The 17,991-nt window shown below is 60.0% G+C and overlaps 7 protein-coding genes across 7 annotated transcripts; all 7 read left to right on the top strand.

Moving 5' to 3' along the window:
* Positions 1-1,440: 1,440 nt before the first annotated feature.
* LINJ_26_0670 (conserved hypothetical protein) lies at positions 1,441-2,973 on the top strand (the record flags this gene model as incomplete). Its single annotated transcript, XM_001470376.1, has 1 exon — positions 1,441-2,973. The coding sequence occupies one exon, from the start codon at positions 1,441-1,443 to the stop codon at positions 2,971-2,973; it is 1,533 nt and encodes a 510-aa protein (XP_001470413.1).
* A 960-nt stretch (positions 2,974-3,933) lies between these two features.
* On the top strand, positions 3,934-4,686 carry LINJ_26_0660 (conserved hypothetical protein; the record flags this gene model as incomplete). The annotated part of the gene is made up of 1 exon (XM_001470375.1): positions 3,934-4,686. The coding sequence occupies one exon, from the start codon at positions 3,934-3,936 to the stop codon at positions 4,684-4,686; it is 753 nt and encodes a 250-aa protein (XP_001470412.1).
* A 1,286-nt stretch (positions 4,687-5,972) lies between these two features.
* On the top strand, positions 5,973-6,650 carry LINJ_26_0650 (conserved hypothetical protein; the record flags this gene model as incomplete). The annotated part of the gene is made up of 1 exon (XM_001470374.1): positions 5,973-6,650. The coding sequence occupies one exon, from the start codon at positions 5,973-5,975 to the stop codon at positions 6,648-6,650; it is 678 nt and encodes a 225-aa protein (XP_001470411.1).
* Positions 6,651-8,123: 1,473 nt separating this feature from the next.
* Positions 8,124-8,468, top strand: LINJ_26_0640 (conserved hypothetical protein; the record flags this gene model as incomplete). Its single annotated transcript, XM_001470373.1, has 1 exon — positions 8,124-8,468. The coding sequence occupies one exon, from the start codon at positions 8,124-8,126 to the stop codon at positions 8,466-8,468; it is 345 nt and encodes a 114-aa protein (XP_001470410.1).
* Positions 8,469-9,266: 798 nt separating this feature from the next.
* LINJ_26_0630 (putative protein disulfide isomerase) lies at positions 9,267-10,400 on the top strand (the record flags this gene model as incomplete). Its single annotated transcript, XM_001470372.1, has 1 exon — positions 9,267-10,400. The coding sequence occupies one exon, from the start codon at positions 9,267-9,269 to the stop codon at positions 10,398-10,400; it is 1,134 nt and encodes a 377-aa protein (XP_001470409.1).
* A 1,589-nt stretch (positions 10,401-11,989) lies between these two features.
* Positions 11,990-16,363, top strand: LINJ_26_0620 (conserved hypothetical protein; the record flags this gene model as incomplete). Its single annotated transcript, XM_001470371.1, has 1 exon — positions 11,990-16,363. The coding sequence occupies one exon, from the start codon at positions 11,990-11,992 to the stop codon at positions 16,361-16,363; it is 4,374 nt and encodes a 1,457-aa protein (XP_001470408.1).
* Positions 16,364-17,302: 939 nt separating this feature from the next.
* On the top strand, positions 17,303-17,605 carry LINJ_26_0610 (putative 10 kDa heat shock protein; the record flags this gene model as incomplete). Its single annotated transcript, XM_001470370.1, has 1 exon — positions 17,303-17,605. The coding sequence occupies one exon, from the start codon at positions 17,303-17,305 to the stop codon at positions 17,603-17,605; it is 303 nt and encodes a 100-aa protein (XP_001470407.1).
* Between the last annotated feature and the right edge of the window lie 386 nt (positions 17,606-17,991).

Below are 17,991 nucleotides of genomic sequence, written 5' to 3'. Positions count from 1 at the left end.
ACAACACGCGCCCTCCCCCTCTTCCTCGTGACCTCCATCCTTCACGAGCCAATCTTGATCTGCTCCTGCTCTTCCCAGACAGCAGAGGCGACGCCCCCCTTCGCCATTTCTTCGTCTCTCCGTGTGCGCGTGCGCGTGAGCTGTGTTTTGTGTTGTGTTTTGCTGTACTGCGCTGCGCACCGCTGCTTGTCTGACGCATTCGCCTGAGATGCTTGGCCACTGCTTCTTCGTTGCTCTCTCCCACTCTCTCTTCTTTGGACTCTCCAGGAGAGAGGGGAAGATCGTGTGGGCGGCGATGCGGCGAAGAGAGGGAGAGGGGTGGCGGAAGGAAAAGAAAGGATGGGGGGGCGGGGTGGGGCGGTGGCCCACTCGCGTAGCGAAGGGTTGAACCCCTCGCAGACCTCTCTCTCCGTGTGTGTGTTGCCTTGCGCCTCTCCCCCCCCCCCATCCTTACCTCCCCCCGATCGCCCTTTTCGATCGTTTTTGCTTTCCTGGACTTTTTTCTCTTACATCTGTCTTTCACGCCTGCGTGGCGTGTGGAGGAGGGGTGGGGGCACGACATGCTCTTTTTCGCGTGTCGCCGCCGGCGGTACGGACGGCATCGCCGCCGCAGTGGTTGGCGGGTGATGTTCGTGCCTCCGTTGGCTTGGCTCTCGCGTACACCTCTCTGTTTATATATATTTATCGTGTTCCTTTCGATTGACGTATATATATATATATGCGTGTGTGTGTATGCATAGGAGTGCATATATATGTTTTTCAGCTGGCGCTGCTTTTTCAGTTTTTTTTTCCATCTCTCGCGAGCGCGTTCCCGAGCCGTTGGCACGAAAGAGTCGATAAAAGGAACGGTGAAGGCACCCCGGAATGGCGTGGCAGTGGCGTGATGCGTTCCCTCTCTCCGTCCACATCCATCTCGAATGCCTGTCCGTCACGTGGGACGGTGAACCACTTGCGTGCGGCGGGCGGATGGGTGAGGACACCATGAAGGGAGGCAGAGACGGCGACACAGAGGACATACACACAAATACACACACACACACGCTCGCTGCCGCTATCATCTCCTCTCTCTAGAGTGCTGCAATACAACGAGTCCGCCGCTGTCGCGTTGCTGGGACCTGTTGCTCCATGAGTATGTCTCCCTTTTTCTACTGGACACCCTCGCCTGTGCCCTTTAATCTTTTTGCTTTACCGCATCAGTGGCGCGTCACCCGCCTCTCCTCTCTTTCTGCAGCGTGTGCCTATTCTCTCCTGCATCACGAGGTATGTGTCGCCAACCAAAGACTCTGCTCTACACAAGCGAACGCGCTGACACACTCGCGGACATACTGCAGGTCAATCACAGTTTATTGCTTTTCCTCCTTTAAGCAGGCAAGGGTGGGAGGCCGGAAGGACTGACGTCACTATCCTCTGCCCCCTCCCACCCATTTTCCATGTGCGTTGATGCTCCTACGTGAATCTTTCACGGCGGTTCGTCGCCTTCGCGGGGCTGTGGCCTTCACACCGCTTCGGCTCACGGCTGTTTGCACGATTCCACGGTACAGCACCGTGCAGGACGGGCGCAGCTGCCGGGAACAGACACACCCTCGCCGCCATCAATGTCCTTCGCGGAATTCTGTAGCTGGCGTCCACCAGCGACATCACCGCCATCATGCGCGGTCGGTGGAGCCTTGTGCCCGATTTCGTGGTGCGGCACCGTCGTCGGGACGTCGTGGTAAGTCGCGGACGCGCAGTGAGGCGCACGTCTTGCATGAGGCGACTTTGCGGCCGTCGCGTTTTACACCCATGAGAGCTACGAGGGCGCATGATGCTACGTGCACCTCGCCGTATGAGTTGAATACGGCTCAGATGTTGGACGCTGTGCTGGCTCTTTCCTCGGCTCTTTACGAGGACGAGGCCGCCGCGACGGCTGCCCGCGTCAATGACGCCAAGGCGCCGAGTAATGCTGCCGACCACCCCGTCTCCTCTCCACATGTGCCCCCTATGACGTCGTACCGTGCTCTTGGTGAGCTGGAAGGGGTGACGGCGGTTCCGGAGGATGCGTATGGGTCTCTCGACGCGGAGGACTTAATGACGTCCATGGGCGCGTGCTCTGAGGGATGTGGTGACAAGCGGGACAAGCGTACACTGCACATCGATCTCGCTACCAACTCCCCGGCGCCTTCTTTCTCGAGCGCCGTTATAGCGCAGCCTTCAAGTACTGGCACGACCTCTTCCTCCATCGTGGCTACCTTCGCTGCCCGTGACGTCCCGCTCGAGCGCAAGGTGCTCCAGTTTATGGACCTGTGCAGCAACTCGAGTGCAACGCCACACCTAAGCGGCGACCACAGCGACGCGGCGTCGCAGCTACCTTGGAATGGCGGAGCGGGAGCGCGAGCTGGCGACAGTAGGAGGGATCGCACTACTCCTTCCGCTGCCACCGCATGGTCTTCTTCCGCTGCTGCAGCGCTGGTATTGCCGGGGCTGGACATGAAGGCCATCCTGGCACATGGCGTGCTGGAGAATCGTCATCTGCGTGGCCTCTCTCTCGTTCGGTGTGACTTCTCGCTAGTGCGGTGGTCGCACGTGACGCTGGAGGACTGCGACCTTTCGCGCAGCCTCTTCTACGGAGCCAAGCTGGACACCGTGATTTTTCGTCGCTGCAACTTCACAGGTTGCATCCTCAAAGGCGTCCAGTGCCGCCCATCCTTGTCCACCACGGCCCGCTTTGAGGACTGCGATTTCCGCCTTGCCGCTGTTGGGCTGACGTGCATCCCACACGACTCGAGGCAGACGGGCAAAGACGCCGATCAAGGCCAGGGCATCATCTGTAGCAGCAGCCGCCGGGACGGCCCATCGGTGTGCTTCCTTCGTTGCAACTTCGACCTCAGCGACTTTCAGTTCAGCCAAGGCCTTGACAAGGCCAAGTTTGTGAAGTGCAGCAATACGCGTTCGGCCTCGCGCTTCCCTCTCCGTGTTCGCGGGGGCCTAGGCTGACGGGTTTAGCGGGGTTTTCGACGACGGAGGATGAGAGGGTAGGGGGGGCGAGGGATGCATGCGTGGCGATGCGTGGGTGCATTATACAGCACGAGTGGGGCCAAGCTACTGCTTTGCCTTGTCGGGCCTCCTTGTGGTCATCTCTCGCGCCTCTCACTGTGGCTTGGCCTCCTTTACGACCGACGCGGATGCCGACTTCCCGCAGCTTGCAGGGCGCGACCGCACGTGCACGTGTTTGCATGCATGCAGCGATGAGTCTGCGTATGCTTGCTTCCTTCGTTGCCGTTTCCATCGTCACAGGTACGGACCAAAAGAAGAATATACTGTCACCCTGAAGCACTCGCCGCATGTGTGCTTGTGTGTGTGCGTCCCCAACCACCTACGAGGACAGGCCTGTCCTTTCCCAAGAAGGCCTTGCGTCTCTCATACCCACTTCGGTGCGTGGCTCATCCACATCGTCCTCCTCCCCCTTCTGGAACTCTCCTCCCCCCTCTATCTCGCGCTCTTCCCGTGTGGTGTTCTCTCCGCCAGGTTCCATCACACACGTGTCTTCCTACGCTGGGCGGTTACTCTCTCCCTCTACTTGTTTGTCTGTGGTGCTTGCGGTGTGCGTGAGCGCCTGAGTGCGTGAGTGCCAGCCGAAACAGGTAGCTCTTTACCACTTCATCCATTGGTCTCTCTCCACGCCCAACAGCACGCACGCTGACATCCTCCCCACCGACTCACTCACGGCTCTGCTACCCTTCCCCTCCTGCATACCTCCGTCCCCCAACCCCTGTTCAGTCTCTCACAAAATCTTTTCAACACCACCGCCCTCTTCCCTTCTCTCTTTTCCGGCTTTCATTCCTCAGCTGAGCATCTTCCGTGCCCCTTCCGTGACTCACAGCGCGCCCTCTCGCCTCGTCTTCCGCTGCATCTTCGACTCCACCGTTTGTGCTCCCCTTGCGGGCTGATTTTGAAATGAACCCCGCGAGTCACTCACAGGGTGGGGCCGCCGTGCCCCCCACGGTGACGGCGACAGCGGCCGGTAGCACCCGCGAGGATCCGTGGCCGCAGATGGAGAAGCAGGTAGGCGGCATGCTGGCGGACTTGAACGCGCAGATGCAGCGCTTCCGCGACACGGCTATGCCCACCGTGATCGCCGAAAACGAACTGCTGGAGGCTGTGGGCGGCTGCAGCGAAGCCGTGGAGGATATGCGCTTTGCCCTCGACACCGCCATGGAGCACCCGGAGTCCTTCGCGATCACTGCAGAGGAGCTGCAGAGCCGCGCAGAGCGCATTCGCGGGTGGGAGCGAGACATGATGAAGGCCCAGCAGGTCGCAGAAAAGGTCAAGGCGGCGCAGCGCAAGCGCATTATGGCTCAGGACGGCGACATCGGTGACGGCGGGGTGCGCGAGAACAGCGACTTCCTTCGTCAAGAGCATGATATTCAACTAAGCATGATGCAGCAGGACGACCAGACGCTGGATCGGCTGTCGAGCGGCATCCATCGCGTCAAGGACACCGCTGTGAACATTCAGGATGAGCTCAACACCCAAGAACACATCCTCGACGACATTGATCGCGGTATGACTCGTGTGCAGATGCGCCTGGAGGGGGCCATGAGGAAGGTCAGCAAGCTGATTGACTCTACGAGTGATAGAGGCAAGATGATCTGCATTGCTGTTCTCTTCCTCATCCTTGTGATTTTGATTTTATTTGTCCTTCGGTAGTGCACAGAGGAGGGGGTCTCAGAGAGGAAGAAAGGAAGCCAGGGCGCAGCAGAGTAGTTACTTCTGTCATGGCTCTTGTCAACGAGACGGAGGCGAGTTTTGGTCGGAGTAACCCCCCTCTGTCCTTCCTCAAAGGAAGAGGGGGGAATGAATGCGTCACCAGCGGTGTGTGTGCGTGTGTGCTTGTATGCCCATTTGCTGACCCTTCTTGCCATTTTCTTGTTTCCTCTCACTGTGCGCGTATCTTTCTCTCTCCCTCTGTCAGAAGTTTTGGCGCTGTCCGCTCTGTGCTTGTGCCTGTGTGCGTGCTCACGTTTGTGTCTTGGCCCTCTATCGTTGAAGCACGCCGCATGTCTCCCTTTCCCTCTCCCTCCCGCTAGCCACGTGGGCTGCCGCATCCTCTCTCCAATGCTTCCGAACGGAAAAGAAACGCGCACACGGCATGTGCTCATTGAGCATATTCTGGGCGCAGCGCCAGTCGGAGAAAGAGAGTGTGTTGTGCGCGTGTGTGTTGATGTGCGCGTCTCTCTTCACATGGGGCGAAAGACAGAAGAAAGGAACGAGCGCGAAGGGGCTAGGAAGAGGGAATGGAGTTGGGGAAGACACTTTCGAAGTGCTGAGACGGAGGGGGGGTGTGTGCGCGGAGGTGCACTTCTGCTACCGGACTGCGCACATGCACGCCTCTCGTTTTGTGTCTGACGGCCCTGCTCGCGTTCATTGCTTTCTTTCCCGTCGAACACTAACAGAGAACAAAACGAAGGGGAACCGAGCGTTGCAACGCCACCGTCTGCAAGGCTGTTTGCGTGCCGCTATGTGTGTGCGCGGAGCGTTGCTGACACTGGCCATGGAAGTGCGTTGCTGTTTCGCATGTTGGCTAACGCATCCAGCCTAACGCGGCAAGCCACAAGGCATACGGACGCACAGCTAATAATGGTGAGCCCCACAGACATGCCGCCTTGCTAAGTGCAGTTGCGAAATGCAGGCCGCACGTTTCTCTTCCCCTCTGGGTTTATGGACGCACCCGGCTGTGTCGCATCTCTAATCGAGGGCGTCTCGCCCGCTGCTCTCATGCACGTGCACCCTTTTTTGGTTACCCCTCGCCCTTCTCCTACGAACATTTCCTCTTCTTCGTCTGCTCTCTCCCTTGTCGCACGAGCACGCACGAACACATACACACACCTGACACGAAGCTGCCCTGCTTCCCCCTTCTCTTCTTCTCTGCTGCCGATTCGAGTGCCGAGGGAGATTCACCGTGACAGTCTTCTTGCCCCTCTCACCGTCCCACAATGCTCCGTTTAACGCGTCTGGGACTTGGGGCGGCGCTGCTGCTTGTGCTCTTCGTCGTGTTATCGGTGTCTGCTGAAGAGGGCACCGTCACCTACTACGGCCAGCTGCGTTTGCCGCCAACCTACCTGCGTCACCCCGACTGCTTCGAGGCTCTCAACGACATCCAGCCGGGGAGCGTGCTGCTGTACAATGGTCAGCACCGGTTTGTCGTACCCACCGCCCGCGACGGCTCCTTCAGCGTGTACAAGCTGCCGTACGGCACGTACATCTTGCAGGCGGAGTACCACTACTTCATGTTCCCGACCGTGCGCGTCGAGGTTATGTACCGCGACACCGGCGACGACCAGAAAGAGACCTTCATCCGCACCTCGGCGAATGACTACCCCGTGCGCCACCTCGAGGGCAGCGGTCTCGACGAGGAGAGCCCTGCGGTGATCCCCTTCTCTGGGTACCACAACTACTACATTCCCCGCCAGCAGATGGATATCGTGAGCCTTTTAAAAAGCCCCATGGTGATTATGTTGCTCGTCTCGGTCTCGCTGATGGGTCTCATGAAGCTGTTTCCTGAGGAGGAGATTCGTGAGTCGCAGAAGATGACGCGCGAGTGGCAGAAGAAGTTGGTGAAAAGCGTGTCGACTGACAAGACGGGTGCCAAGCTACCAACCATCACCAAGTAGAGGCACTAGAAAGGATACGCGAGAGAGATCCTACCGCCTGCTCTCTAGTTGTTTAGCCGTCGTGTGAGGTGAGTGGGGTGCGAGTTGCGTGCTCAGTATGACGGCTCGTCGACGTGAGGCCGTGTTGATCTTTCGCCCCACTTCTCGTGCTGGATGGATGCACTGCGTGCGTCTGTGCTGCATAAGTCTGCGTGCGTGCGCGCTTGTGCTTGGCTGCAGGGGCGTCTCCTCCTTTCTCTCTGAGAGTCGCAGTGGTGCTCTGTCCTGTGCGCTCTGTCTCTCTCCTCTGTGCCCCCTTCATCTCTCTGCGTGTGTGTGTGTGCATATCTGCAGCTCGGCATGCTTGTCGCGCTCGCGCTCGCACTCACATCCCTTGTTTCGCTCCGTCGCTGCGCAAGCGTGTTTGTATTAACTCTCGTATTCCTCAGCAAGAAGTGAAAGCGCTCAGTAAACCGAATTTGGGGGTGCGGCAGGGCGGGTGGGGGAGGGAGGGAGCATCGGTATGCTTCCAGAATCGGATCGCATGAGGGTACACGCGAACAGCTCCCCCGCCTTTGCTCCACCCCCTTCCCGTCTTTATCGCTCTCTGCTGGCCGGGGTCAAGCTTTCGTTGTCCCTGCGTGTAGAAGGGGAAAGACGGAGGTGTGGGAGCTGGGGAGCATGATGGAAGAGGCTCACACACAGGATGCGCACGCCGTGTCATGGCGCGACTCTCGTGAAAGCTGGAAGAAGCGATGCGTGTGCGTGCGCGCGTGCGCAGGGCACGGCCTGACACGAGGAAAGAAAGCGCGACGTGTGTAGCTGCGTCTCTTCATCGCATATCCCCTCCTCCCCCTCACACGCGTAAGTGGGCGAGGAGAAGCGAGGGACCGCCTGCGCAAGAGGACGTGGACGGAAAACGGCTTTTCTTTTCCGCTCTTTTTCTCCCCCAATCATCAAACAACTATCACAGAGCAGCCTGGTCGGCACCTCGACCCCCTCTTCGTGTGCGTTGACAACCTGTCCTACACACAGAGAGGAGTGGGACGCGTTTGTACAGCAGCACGCACCACCTTCCCGCGCGACTCTTCATCGTTGCTCTTCTCTCTTACACACCAGCACACACACACACACACACACACACATTCCGCCTCCTAACCAATTCGACTCTCAACCACGGCGGTCTTTTCCATGCCGTCTCGAAAGGCGCTCGCCTTCGCGCGTCTTGCGCTGATCTTCGCTGCCACGCTCATCAGTGCCGCTCTCATCGCCACGCCGCTGCTCGAGGCGAGACGCCAGCTTTGACGGCAACAACCCGTCCCGCGAGATGGAGGGCGTCGAGGAGGCGAACCCAGAGAGCTACTTCGACCTTGTAGGCCACGATCGGTTTGCGCTGCTCGAGTTCTACTCGGACTGGTGCGGGTACTGCCGCAAATTTGCCCCCCCCCCCCCCCGTACGATGAGTTGGGCAAGTACGTTCGGATCCGCCCTGAGATGCAGCAGAGGCTTGTGGTGGGGAAGGTGAACGCGCCGAATGAGGCGCGCATACAGCGACGGTACAAAGTCAGTGGCTACCCGACGGTCATTATGGTGCCACCAAACAAGCACGCCGGCGTCGAGTTCACTGGGAATCGGAACTTCAATCAGCTCTTGGACTTTGTCGAGCGTGAGAGATGGCGAAGAAGGAGTACGCTGTTACGGAATAGACTGAGGGGAAGGGGCGACAGAGAAGGTTGGAGGGGTCGCGCGAGGGGTGGGTTGCGTGGGCAGGGGGACCTGGCAGAGAGGGGCAGAGGCATGCGTGTATGGCGCGCAGTGCGGGTAAAAGTGGACGGCTAGGTTGTGTGTGCATAAGTGTCTATGACAGCTTCTACACCTCGCTTTCGACGGCGTTGCTCTGCCGCCTGTTTCTCGTGCTGTTCGCCTCCCTCTCCCCGCTTTCTCGCTGTGCGCGCCCTCCCTCACTGCCGTTGCCCCACTTTCGCCGCCACCGCTGCTATGCTGAAGTGCCAGACACAATGTGAAGAGTCACCACCCCACACCACCGGCTGTGTTTCCAGCGCACACGTCTTTTTCTGTGCCGCTCCTTGCGTGCTCCATTTTCCTCGATGTGCCATAGACCATCAAGTGGTTTCTGTGAGATGCGCGAACATGCACGAAACCCACACATGCCCTTCACGCAGGCGGCCTGGTGAAGGGGCCTCGTGATTCACGCAAGAAACGAGATGACGCGTGTTGGGCTCATTTCTTACGTGCCACTCTCTCTCTCCGCTCTTCACGTGTGCGTGTTCTCGTCCCTCCTTTCCTCCTCGCCCTCTTGCATACATCGCCCATGCACATGTTTGCCTCCGACGACCGCACCAGATACCGTCCCCTACCCTCCTCTGCTGCCGCGAACGCTCTTTTCGCCCCCATCTCCCTATACAGACACGCACGTCAACACGTTCACACGTGCGCGTGTAGGCACGCCGTTCCGACAAGCTGCACGTTTTTGCTAGTATCACTCACGACTTCTTCCTTCCTCCCTTCGGTGACCTCTCTCGCCCGCCGTCGGAGCAGACGTCGAAAAGGATAAAAGAAAAATAAGCAAGCGCCTCATCCTTTCTCCGTCTTCTCCGTCCACCTCTCGCGCTCACCATGAATCGCCGGCTTAGTGTTGTGCTGGCGCTCGCGCTCGTGGTCTTCGTGCTCGCGGGGTCGTGCAGCAGCGAAGACCCGGGTGCTGTGATGCCGGGTATCGTGCAGATGAGTAAGGACAACTTCGACCAGCTCGTGGGCAAGGACAAGGCGGCATTGGTGGAGTTTTACGCGCCGTGGTGTGGCCACTGCAAGAGCATGGCCCCCGAGTACGCGGCTCTGGGCGCGGCCTACGAAGCGAGCACGAACGCTAAGGACCTGCTGTTAATTGGCAAGGTGGACGCCACAGAGGACAGCGACCTCGGCAAGCGCTTCGGCGTCACGGGGTTCCCGACAATTCTGTACTTCGCTTCTGGCTCATTGGAGCCGGAGAAGTACAAGGGCGGCCGCACGGCCGAGGACTTTGCCAAGTACCTCTCGAGTGCGGTGGCGGGCCTGAGGCTGACCATCCCGAATGAGCCACAGTTTGCGATGGAGCTGGTGCACACGAATTTTGATGCAGTCGTCAAGGACCCGTCGAAGGCGGTGCTCGTTATGTTCTACGCCCCGTGGTGCGGCCACTGCAAGGCGCTGAAGCCGATTTACAACAAGCTTGCCAAGGTGTTCTCAAACGATAAGGATGTTGTGATCGCCCGCATCAACGCTGACGATGCCGCCAACCGGAAAATTGCAACCGAGTACGCTGTTTCCGGCTTTCCGACGCTGTACTTCTTTCCCAAAGGCGCCGATGAGAAGCCGGTCGAGTACAAGAATGGCCGCAACCTGGAGGACTTCCTCACCTTCGTGAACGAGAACGCCGGCAAGCACCGCCTCGCTAACGGAGACCTCTCATGGGAGTACGGCGTCATCGCAGAGCTCGCGGAGGCGGTCGCGCGTGTGGCGACGAGCTCCGGCGAGAGCTCCAAGGCAGCAGTAGAGGCGGTGAAGGCGGTCGCTTCCACGCTGACTGAGAGCGAGGACGCCGCGTACTACATCAAGGCAGCGGAACGCATTGCGGCGAAGGGCCCCGCGTACGTGGAGAGTGAATCGGCTCGCCTCAAGCGCACCCTCGGAGGCCCTGTGGCGGGCGATCGCCGTGATAACATGGTGATGCGCCTGAATATTCTGACCTCGATCCAGAAGCACATGAAGTAGACCAAGCAGAAGTGGTGAATGGCCGCCAACGTGGGCTGGGAGAGAGGGAGTGAGAGTGCGGGTGGGCGCCGCTAGACCTGAAAAATTTGTGTGTGTGTGTGAGCGTGTTTGTGTTCACCTGTGCGTACAGGCGCCTGTGCCTTTCCCTCCTTTTGTCTTTTTTGGCCCTCCTCTTGTCTCTCTCTCTAGCTCGCTGGGCGGGTCGGCGCTCATGTACGACGCCACAACCAAAACACCACCGTCGCCGTTTCTCGGTTCACCGCTGCTCCGCCTTCCCACTTCTAGCGGTGCTGCATTCTCGCTCTTCTCTTTATTCGCCTCTCTTCATCATATGGGCTTGCATCAACGGTTCAGACTCTCTTCCACGCGTGTTTGCGTGTGCTAGGAGGAATAACAGACGCAGTGATGCTGACGGATGATGAGGACGGAGTTAGCGGGGCCGAATACGTGACACTCTTTCGCCATTCTCATTTTCCCTCTATTTGCACTTATGTGCTGTGCGCGTGTGTGTGTGTGTCGCGGGGGTGGGGGTGGGGTAGCAGTGACGGTAGGCGGGTGCGGGGGAGGAGGGATCACCGGACTGAGTCACAGCGCCGTGCCCGGAGGACGAGCCAAACGATGGTAGAGCAGCGAACCGGCAAAGAGATCGCAAAAAAAAAAACGAAGTACATGCAAAGCCCAGGGAAAGCACACATGAGCCCCACATCGAGATCTACACACAGACACACACACCAGACAGCACACATACGGAAACCGCAGCGCCAGTGTTGAACGATGGGGGAGGGGAGAGTCCCCGGCGTGTCTCTCGTAGGCTCTGTGCCCAAGTGAAGCTCTTTTTCTCTTGCACTAGTGTCTGTTATTGAGTGTGGGCCGTCCTCTCGGGACCTCCTTGCTCCTTCCCCTGGCGCGGCTGCAGTGCCAGACGAGCATGCGCATGCGCACATGCTTTCTCTTCCGCTCCGTTCCCTCGCTCACAAGACGGGCGGCACACGCGTTCGCATGCGTGTATGGAAGCGTATGGGCAGCAGACCTCCTTTGAACTCCAGGTGTCGAGAAAGGTCTCTCGTTCGTGTCTAAGGTTTGTGCATCTGATCTCCCCCGCCTTCTTCCACCTTCCGCATATCCGCTCTCCGCCTCCAACTTTTTCTTGCTTGAGTTTTTCGCGACCACCATCATCCCCACTGTTAGAGTGACGACGTTGCCCGCCCTCCCATCGCTCTCTGTGTGTCTCCATCCCGTTCGTCGCTGCCCTGCCCTTGCTTCTATCCCTTCCTCTGCCGCAAACGTGCGTCGCGGTGTGTTTTGACTCCGAAGCCGTCCGTGCATGAAGTTGTGTGCGTGCCTGCATGCGCGCTGGCGACAGACAGTCATAGGGCGGCCCGCCACCACATACCGCACCTGTGCACACACACGCAAACACACTTCTCTATCGGGAGACGTTGGCGGAGACAGGGTGGCGCGACAGTCCCGCCGTCGTTCTACACGTCTTTGCGTCCCATTCCTCGTATCTCCCTTGGCCCCGTTTTGTGCCGCCTTGCTGCTCAAGGGCACAACGCCTCCGTCCCTTCTCTCCGCCGTCCTCGGCCAACATGGCGCTGAAAGGGTCTCTGCCGGGGGTGCAGTTCCGCCGCAGCCAGTCTAAGGATGCGGTGCAGTTGGCGGGGCTCCTACAGCTAGGCGACGCCGTGCAAGACGGCATCCCCACACCGGCTGTGTTTCGCATCCACAGCACAAGCGACTTTGCCACCCTCATTCAAACTGCGTACCTCTGTGTGACGGCGGTGCGTGACACTGCCGCGACGGCAAATGGTGCTCAGGCCGAGGAGGCTGTCGTCGGATTCATTGCGCTCAGCGACGAGGTACAGGGCGTGAGCCACCGGTACGGCACCGCGAGCAACGGCGACGCAGACGAGAAGATGCTCGAGATGGAGCAGTTGATGGCTTTAGCCGAGAACATGCATGGCGCCGTAAAGGGGGCGACGCTGGAGAACAGCCTGTGGCTGCGCATGCTTATTGCTCCGCCGAGTGACACCCTTGTCGAGGCGAGTTCGGCGACCACTGCCATCTCGGCCACCGACACATCTGTTGTGGCAGCCTCGCAACACAAGTCCTTTACGTCGGAGGAGATGGCGATGAGCCTGCTGCGCGCCGCTTTGGGCACGCTGAGCGGCATCGAGCATATCTTTATGTTCCTCGGCTCTGACTTTCCGAGCCTGGAGTCGGTAGCCGGCATAGCGCCGCTATCGGCCAAGGTAGCTGGCGTGCTCCCTGTGGCTTCGTCATCGGCCCATCATGCGTCAACGCGGAAGCTTCTGCACCTCTCCCGCGCCACGGTGCTCCCCCCGCTTGCGATACGTCAAGGCAGAGTGGAGGACTACGACGACGTCGTGACGTTGCTCATTGCTGGTGGGCCAGGAGTCATCACGCAGCTGCCGCAGGACTTCTTCCTGGAGGAGATTCTACAGGATCAGGACACGCACAATAAGGTCGTCGTCGCCGAGAACAGTGTAACGCATGAGGTTGTCGGTGTCGCGTGCCTGCGCCAGTTGACAATGGAGGAGCAGCAGCACACAGCCCGGCTGTACAACACGGATGCCCTCGACCGGCTGAAGCGTGTGAGCGCGGACGCATCAGGGAATGATGCCCAGCCCGACAACGGGCTCTCGTGCACCTTCAGCATCTTCTTTCTGTACTTCAACCGCGATTTCGACCACAGTGCGTATCGGCTCCTGCCGTACTTCTTCCACGAGTTCCCCACGTGCGACTACGCCACGCTGCAGCTGTCGCACACGTTACCATTACCGGAGCCGATGATACTAGAGCGGTTCCAGTACATTCCGCTGCGGCGTTATCAACCGCACAACGCCCGTGGCGAGCTGGTGCCGGCCCCCGATGCGCTATGGGTGTGCCCCCGCGTGTCCATGGCGATGGATCACGGCGTGCAGGCGCGTGTAGAGCTGCTGACAGATCCTTGCAACGCCATGCTGCGCAAGAAGGTGCTCTCTCAGTTTCCGGCGCCCAATAATACTTCTGCATCGACGTTCGCGAGCCGTAACGGCAGACCGGCCGGCTCGGGTGCTCGCGCGGCGCTGCATCATCAGGAGAGCCGAAGCGGCGCCAGCGGTGCTCTCCCAGGATTCCCGGGGATCTCCGTGGAGCTGCTGGCTGCGCTGCAAGACGACTTAGATGCGTCGGTGCCAACGGCGTCCCAAGGAGGCGATAGTGAGAGTGGTGTAGTGACGCAGAACCGCTCCGTGTTCGCGCTCACATGGGGCGAGCATTCCGCCGGTGGCACCGCGGGCGTATTGTCGTCCGCTGCGGTGGTCGGCGTGATATCGGTGCAGGCTCTTTCGGTTGCCGAGATGTACGCGCTCCGTGCCAACTACGACCTCGACCGCTTCCTCGCTTTCAACGCCGCACAGGGGTTCAACTACGCAGCCACCGACATCTCGCTTTCCGCAGAAGAGGGTCCACTGCGCTATCGCTCGTTGGAGCTGCCTGGAATTGTCGTCCGCTTCGTCTACATTCGCCCCGTGTTCCGCCAGCACCTCAAGTTCTTCCTGCGCGAGGTACTCCGGCAGACCCAGACGGAGGTGATGCTCCTGCTGACGAGCACCAGTGCGGAGCTGTACCAGACCGCCGTGGCTTCCTTCACCTTCGCCCCACCGCGGCGCGTCGTCGAGGTGGCGGCTGAGCGAAAGAGGAGGGACTTGAATCTGTTTATGAGCACGGCCGGCAACATTGCCGAACTCCCTGAGGTTAACGATGTGACGCCGACCGTGACGCAGAACACCGCCGCCGCTGCTGGCAAGGAGGAGACGACGCGCACTGGCCTGGAGCTGAGCTCTCTCTTCTTTACGACGCGCCGCTTCCTCGGCGACGAGCGGGTGCGTGTGCACCCGCGCGTCGTGATTGTTGGTGCCAGCGCCACGGCACTCTGCATGCTGTACGAACTCCTCTCCGTGCCCTACCTGGACTACCTGAGCATCACCGTCGTGTCGACAGACGGCATGCCGTTGCACCCGAATCAGCGCCCAATGCGGCAGTGGCGGGTGGATGGGATGGAGCTGCTGGAGCGGGAGTACATGCGCCTGCACCTCGGCGAGGGAATGAAGCAGGCGTCGTCGCTCAGCTTTGGCGCGAACACCATCCGCGTCGTCCAGGGCACTCTCATCGACATTGACACCACCATGAAGTTCGTTCAGCTAGAGAACAGCGTTTACGAGCCGTACGACCAGCTGCTGCTTGCGACGGGGCGGCAGTACATTGTGCCGCCGTCGATCCGGGCACTGCAGCAACAGGAAGCCCACGGTGCCCGCGGCGGCATAACCGCGCTCTCGAACGAGGTCTCCGAGGCTCGACTGCGCCAAACGTTGGCGGAGCTGAGCCAGTCGGTGAGCGGGTCCATCGCGAACATCGTTGTGTACGGCTCCGGTCTTGACGCCATTGCGACGCTCTCGACAATGGTATCCATGGGCTTCCCCGCGCAGCGGCTGGTGCTGTGCCGACCCAACACTGAGCAGACGCCGTTTACCGATGCTACCTGCGGCCAGGCGACGATGGCGCTGCTCCGTGCGCTCGGCGTGACAGTGCTGGACGGCTACGGCGTCTCGCGTTTGGAGTTCGACGAGGAGACTCTGACGTCCGTGCTCTTGGCGTCTCTTTCCTACGAGCGCAAGGCAGGCGACGCCGTCGAGCTGCCATGCGCGCTGATAGTGTGCCTGGAGGAGAAAGAAATCGACCGCAGCGTGCTCACGGCGCTGGCGAAGAGGTCGATTGTCTTTGATGGTCGTGTCATTGTGGGCAGCGCGTACGAGACCAGCCGACCAGATGTGCTTGCCGCTGGACCGGTCGCCATGTTCACTCGCCGCTACGGCGCCACGGAGGCTTTCGAGGCTTTCAACCCGCGCGACGTCGGCAGAGATGTGGCACGGGTGCTGCTTGCTCGGCTTGGCGTAAAGGAGTTCCAGGTGCTCCCCGCAACAGCGAATCACCCGCAGAAGGACCCGGCGGGCCACACATCGGCTGACAACAGCAGCTTGCTGAGCGTCATGCACAACCAGATGCTGGACAGCTCAGTCGTCATTGGTGCGCCGTCCTCAATGTTGGAGGGCGCGACGCAGGAGCATAGCAAGCGCGTCCCGATACTGCCGTCCTACACGTCGCCCGTGTCGCGCCGAGTTCGTCTTCCATGCGGCTACCAGTACGTGAGCACCGTCCGCGGCTCCGCTGCCTTTGAGGCAAAGGAGTGCATTCCGCTCCAGTTCAGCTCCACTGACATGCTCAGCGTCCCGCTCGACGACGTGCAACCTTTGAGAGGCTCGTCGGCGGGGAGGGTGGCCGCGGCGTCGTCATCGCGTGAGATGATGACCCTGTACGTCCACGCTCGGTATCGTACAATCGACGGCGTCGTGTACTTTGGCAACGGCACCCCTGAGGTGCACAACTACCGCTCCTTGATTGGGATGCCGGAGTCCCTATTCCACCTGCAGTATCGCTACAGTGAGGCGATCAGCAAGCGCGACAGCACGGGCAGCGGCTCCTCCCCCAGCATAGCAGCGCTGGGCGGGAGTGGGGCCACGACGACTCCAGCCGGCGTTCTGACAGTGCCGCTCCGCAACCAGCAGTTCGACCTCATCTCGTATCTTCGTCTGCCGACACTAAAGCCGCTCCTCACCGACCGTTTTGCTCGCTTCTTCTCGCAGCTCCAGCGTGACGTGCAGACAGCAGAGGAGGTGGTGGCTGTCCGTGAGCGTGTGCTGGCCGCTCAACAGGCAGCTGGAACACTGACGCCGGACGACGCAGCTAGCCGCGTAGCGGAGTTGACCGACGCAAAGGCGTTTCGGTACAAGGTGCAGCTCGCGCTTCTCAAGTACATGCACGAAAGCAAGGACACACGCCCGCAGGACATGTACCTGCCCAGCATCGAGAGGCAAATGGCAGGGAAAAGAGTCGTGGTGTAGCCCAGGCGGCGGCGGCCGGCACATGCCTACACAGATCGATGCACCGAGAATGCCGCGCAGCTGACGCCTACATGGGCTCGGGAGACTGTGCCGCTCCGGCGCGTGAACTCTCAGGTCGGACTTTCTCCGCTACCGCTCTATCAGCGCGTGCGTGTGTGAGCGCGTCTCTCTCGCGGGGAGGGGCCTTGCCTCTTCTCTTTTCTTGTTTTCGGCTGATTCTTTGTTTCCTTGTTCGCCCTCCGCTCCACCCGCTTCGGTGACGCTCTTCCATGTACAGCACGTCATGGCGATGACACCCACACGCACTCGCACACGCGCCTTCTGTCTTTTTCGGGGTTTGCCTGTGCTTGGCTTTATGTAGGTATAGCTCCACACACTCGCCGACATGCACGCGACTGCCCTCCCCCGGTGCCGTTTTCCTTCTCCCGCCGGCCCGTCTTCGTTTTCTCTCCCTGTTTGTGTGGCCGCCCGTTGCACTCCTGGTGACGTAAACAGCAGCAGCCACTTCTTGCTCCTTCTCCTTTCACCCTCTCACGTACACGCCGATGTGCTGTGGGTGTGGCATGATGAGATGGTGGCAACGCCTAAGAGAGCCCGTTCCGAGCTCAGGAAAACGAAAACAGAAAACACAGCGATGCGTCGCTTCTCCGAGGCGGAAGGGGGATGGAAGGGCGGCCTTCTCCTCAACAAAACTGCTTCTCTGCTCCCACCATCTTTGCGTACGCGTCCCTCCATCTCGTCTCGCCTCGCCTCGCCTCGCGATTGACGCACACACGCACACACGCACACACGCACACAACGCGGCCTTTGCATGAGCTTTAGCCTCCATACGCTTTCCCACACATCCCCATAAACCGCTGCGCCGCAACCACCACTATCTTTCTCTCTCTCTCCCTCGTCGCACATAAGCCTAAACCTTTACAACTTTTTCTCCACAGCATGTTCCGCTTCACCATCCCCGCCCTGAAGAAGCTGCAGCCGCTGGGCCAGCGCGTGCTGGTGAAGCGCGTGCAGCCGGCGAAGCAGACGAAGGCCGGCATCCTGATCCCTGAGCAGGTGGCTGCCAAGGTCAACGAGGGCACCGTTGTGGCGGTGGCGGCTGGGTCGAAGGACTGGACGCCGACGGTGAAGGTGGGCGACACGGTACTGCTGCCGGAGTACGGTGGCTCTTCGGTGAAGGTGGAAGGGGAGGAGCTCTTCCTGTACGATGAGAGCGTGCTGCTTGGCGTGCTGTCAAGCTGAGAAACGGGTGGAGAAGGGACCGACACGGCGGACGAGGCGCTGAGGATGAGCTAGCGAATCAGAGACAGCGAGAGAGCTCGCCCAGCCGGCGAGAGAGTTGTGAGTCCGGATGGGACGATGCTAGCCTCGTGCTCAGCGGACAAGAGCGTGAAGCTCTGGAATGCAGAGGACGGCAGGTTCATCACCACCTTCCGCGGGCACGTGGCAGCGGTGTATCACGTCAGCTGGAGTCTCGATTCTCGCATGCTGGTGTCCGGCAGCAAGGACACCACTGTGAAGCTGTGGTCCGTAGCGAAGCGGGAGCTTGTCNAGGACATGTCCGGTCATAGCGATGAGATTTACGCGACAGACTGGAGCCCTGATGGGCAGAAAGTGGCCACAGGCTC

This window comes from Leishmania infantum, chromosome 26 (assembly GCF_000002875.2).
Source record: "Leishmania infantum JPCM5 genome chromosome 26".
Taxonomy (NCBI): domain Eukaryota; phylum Euglenozoa; class Kinetoplastea; order Trypanosomatida; family Trypanosomatidae; genus Leishmania; species Leishmania infantum.
This window is presented reverse-complemented; position numbering and strand designations above follow the sequence as displayed.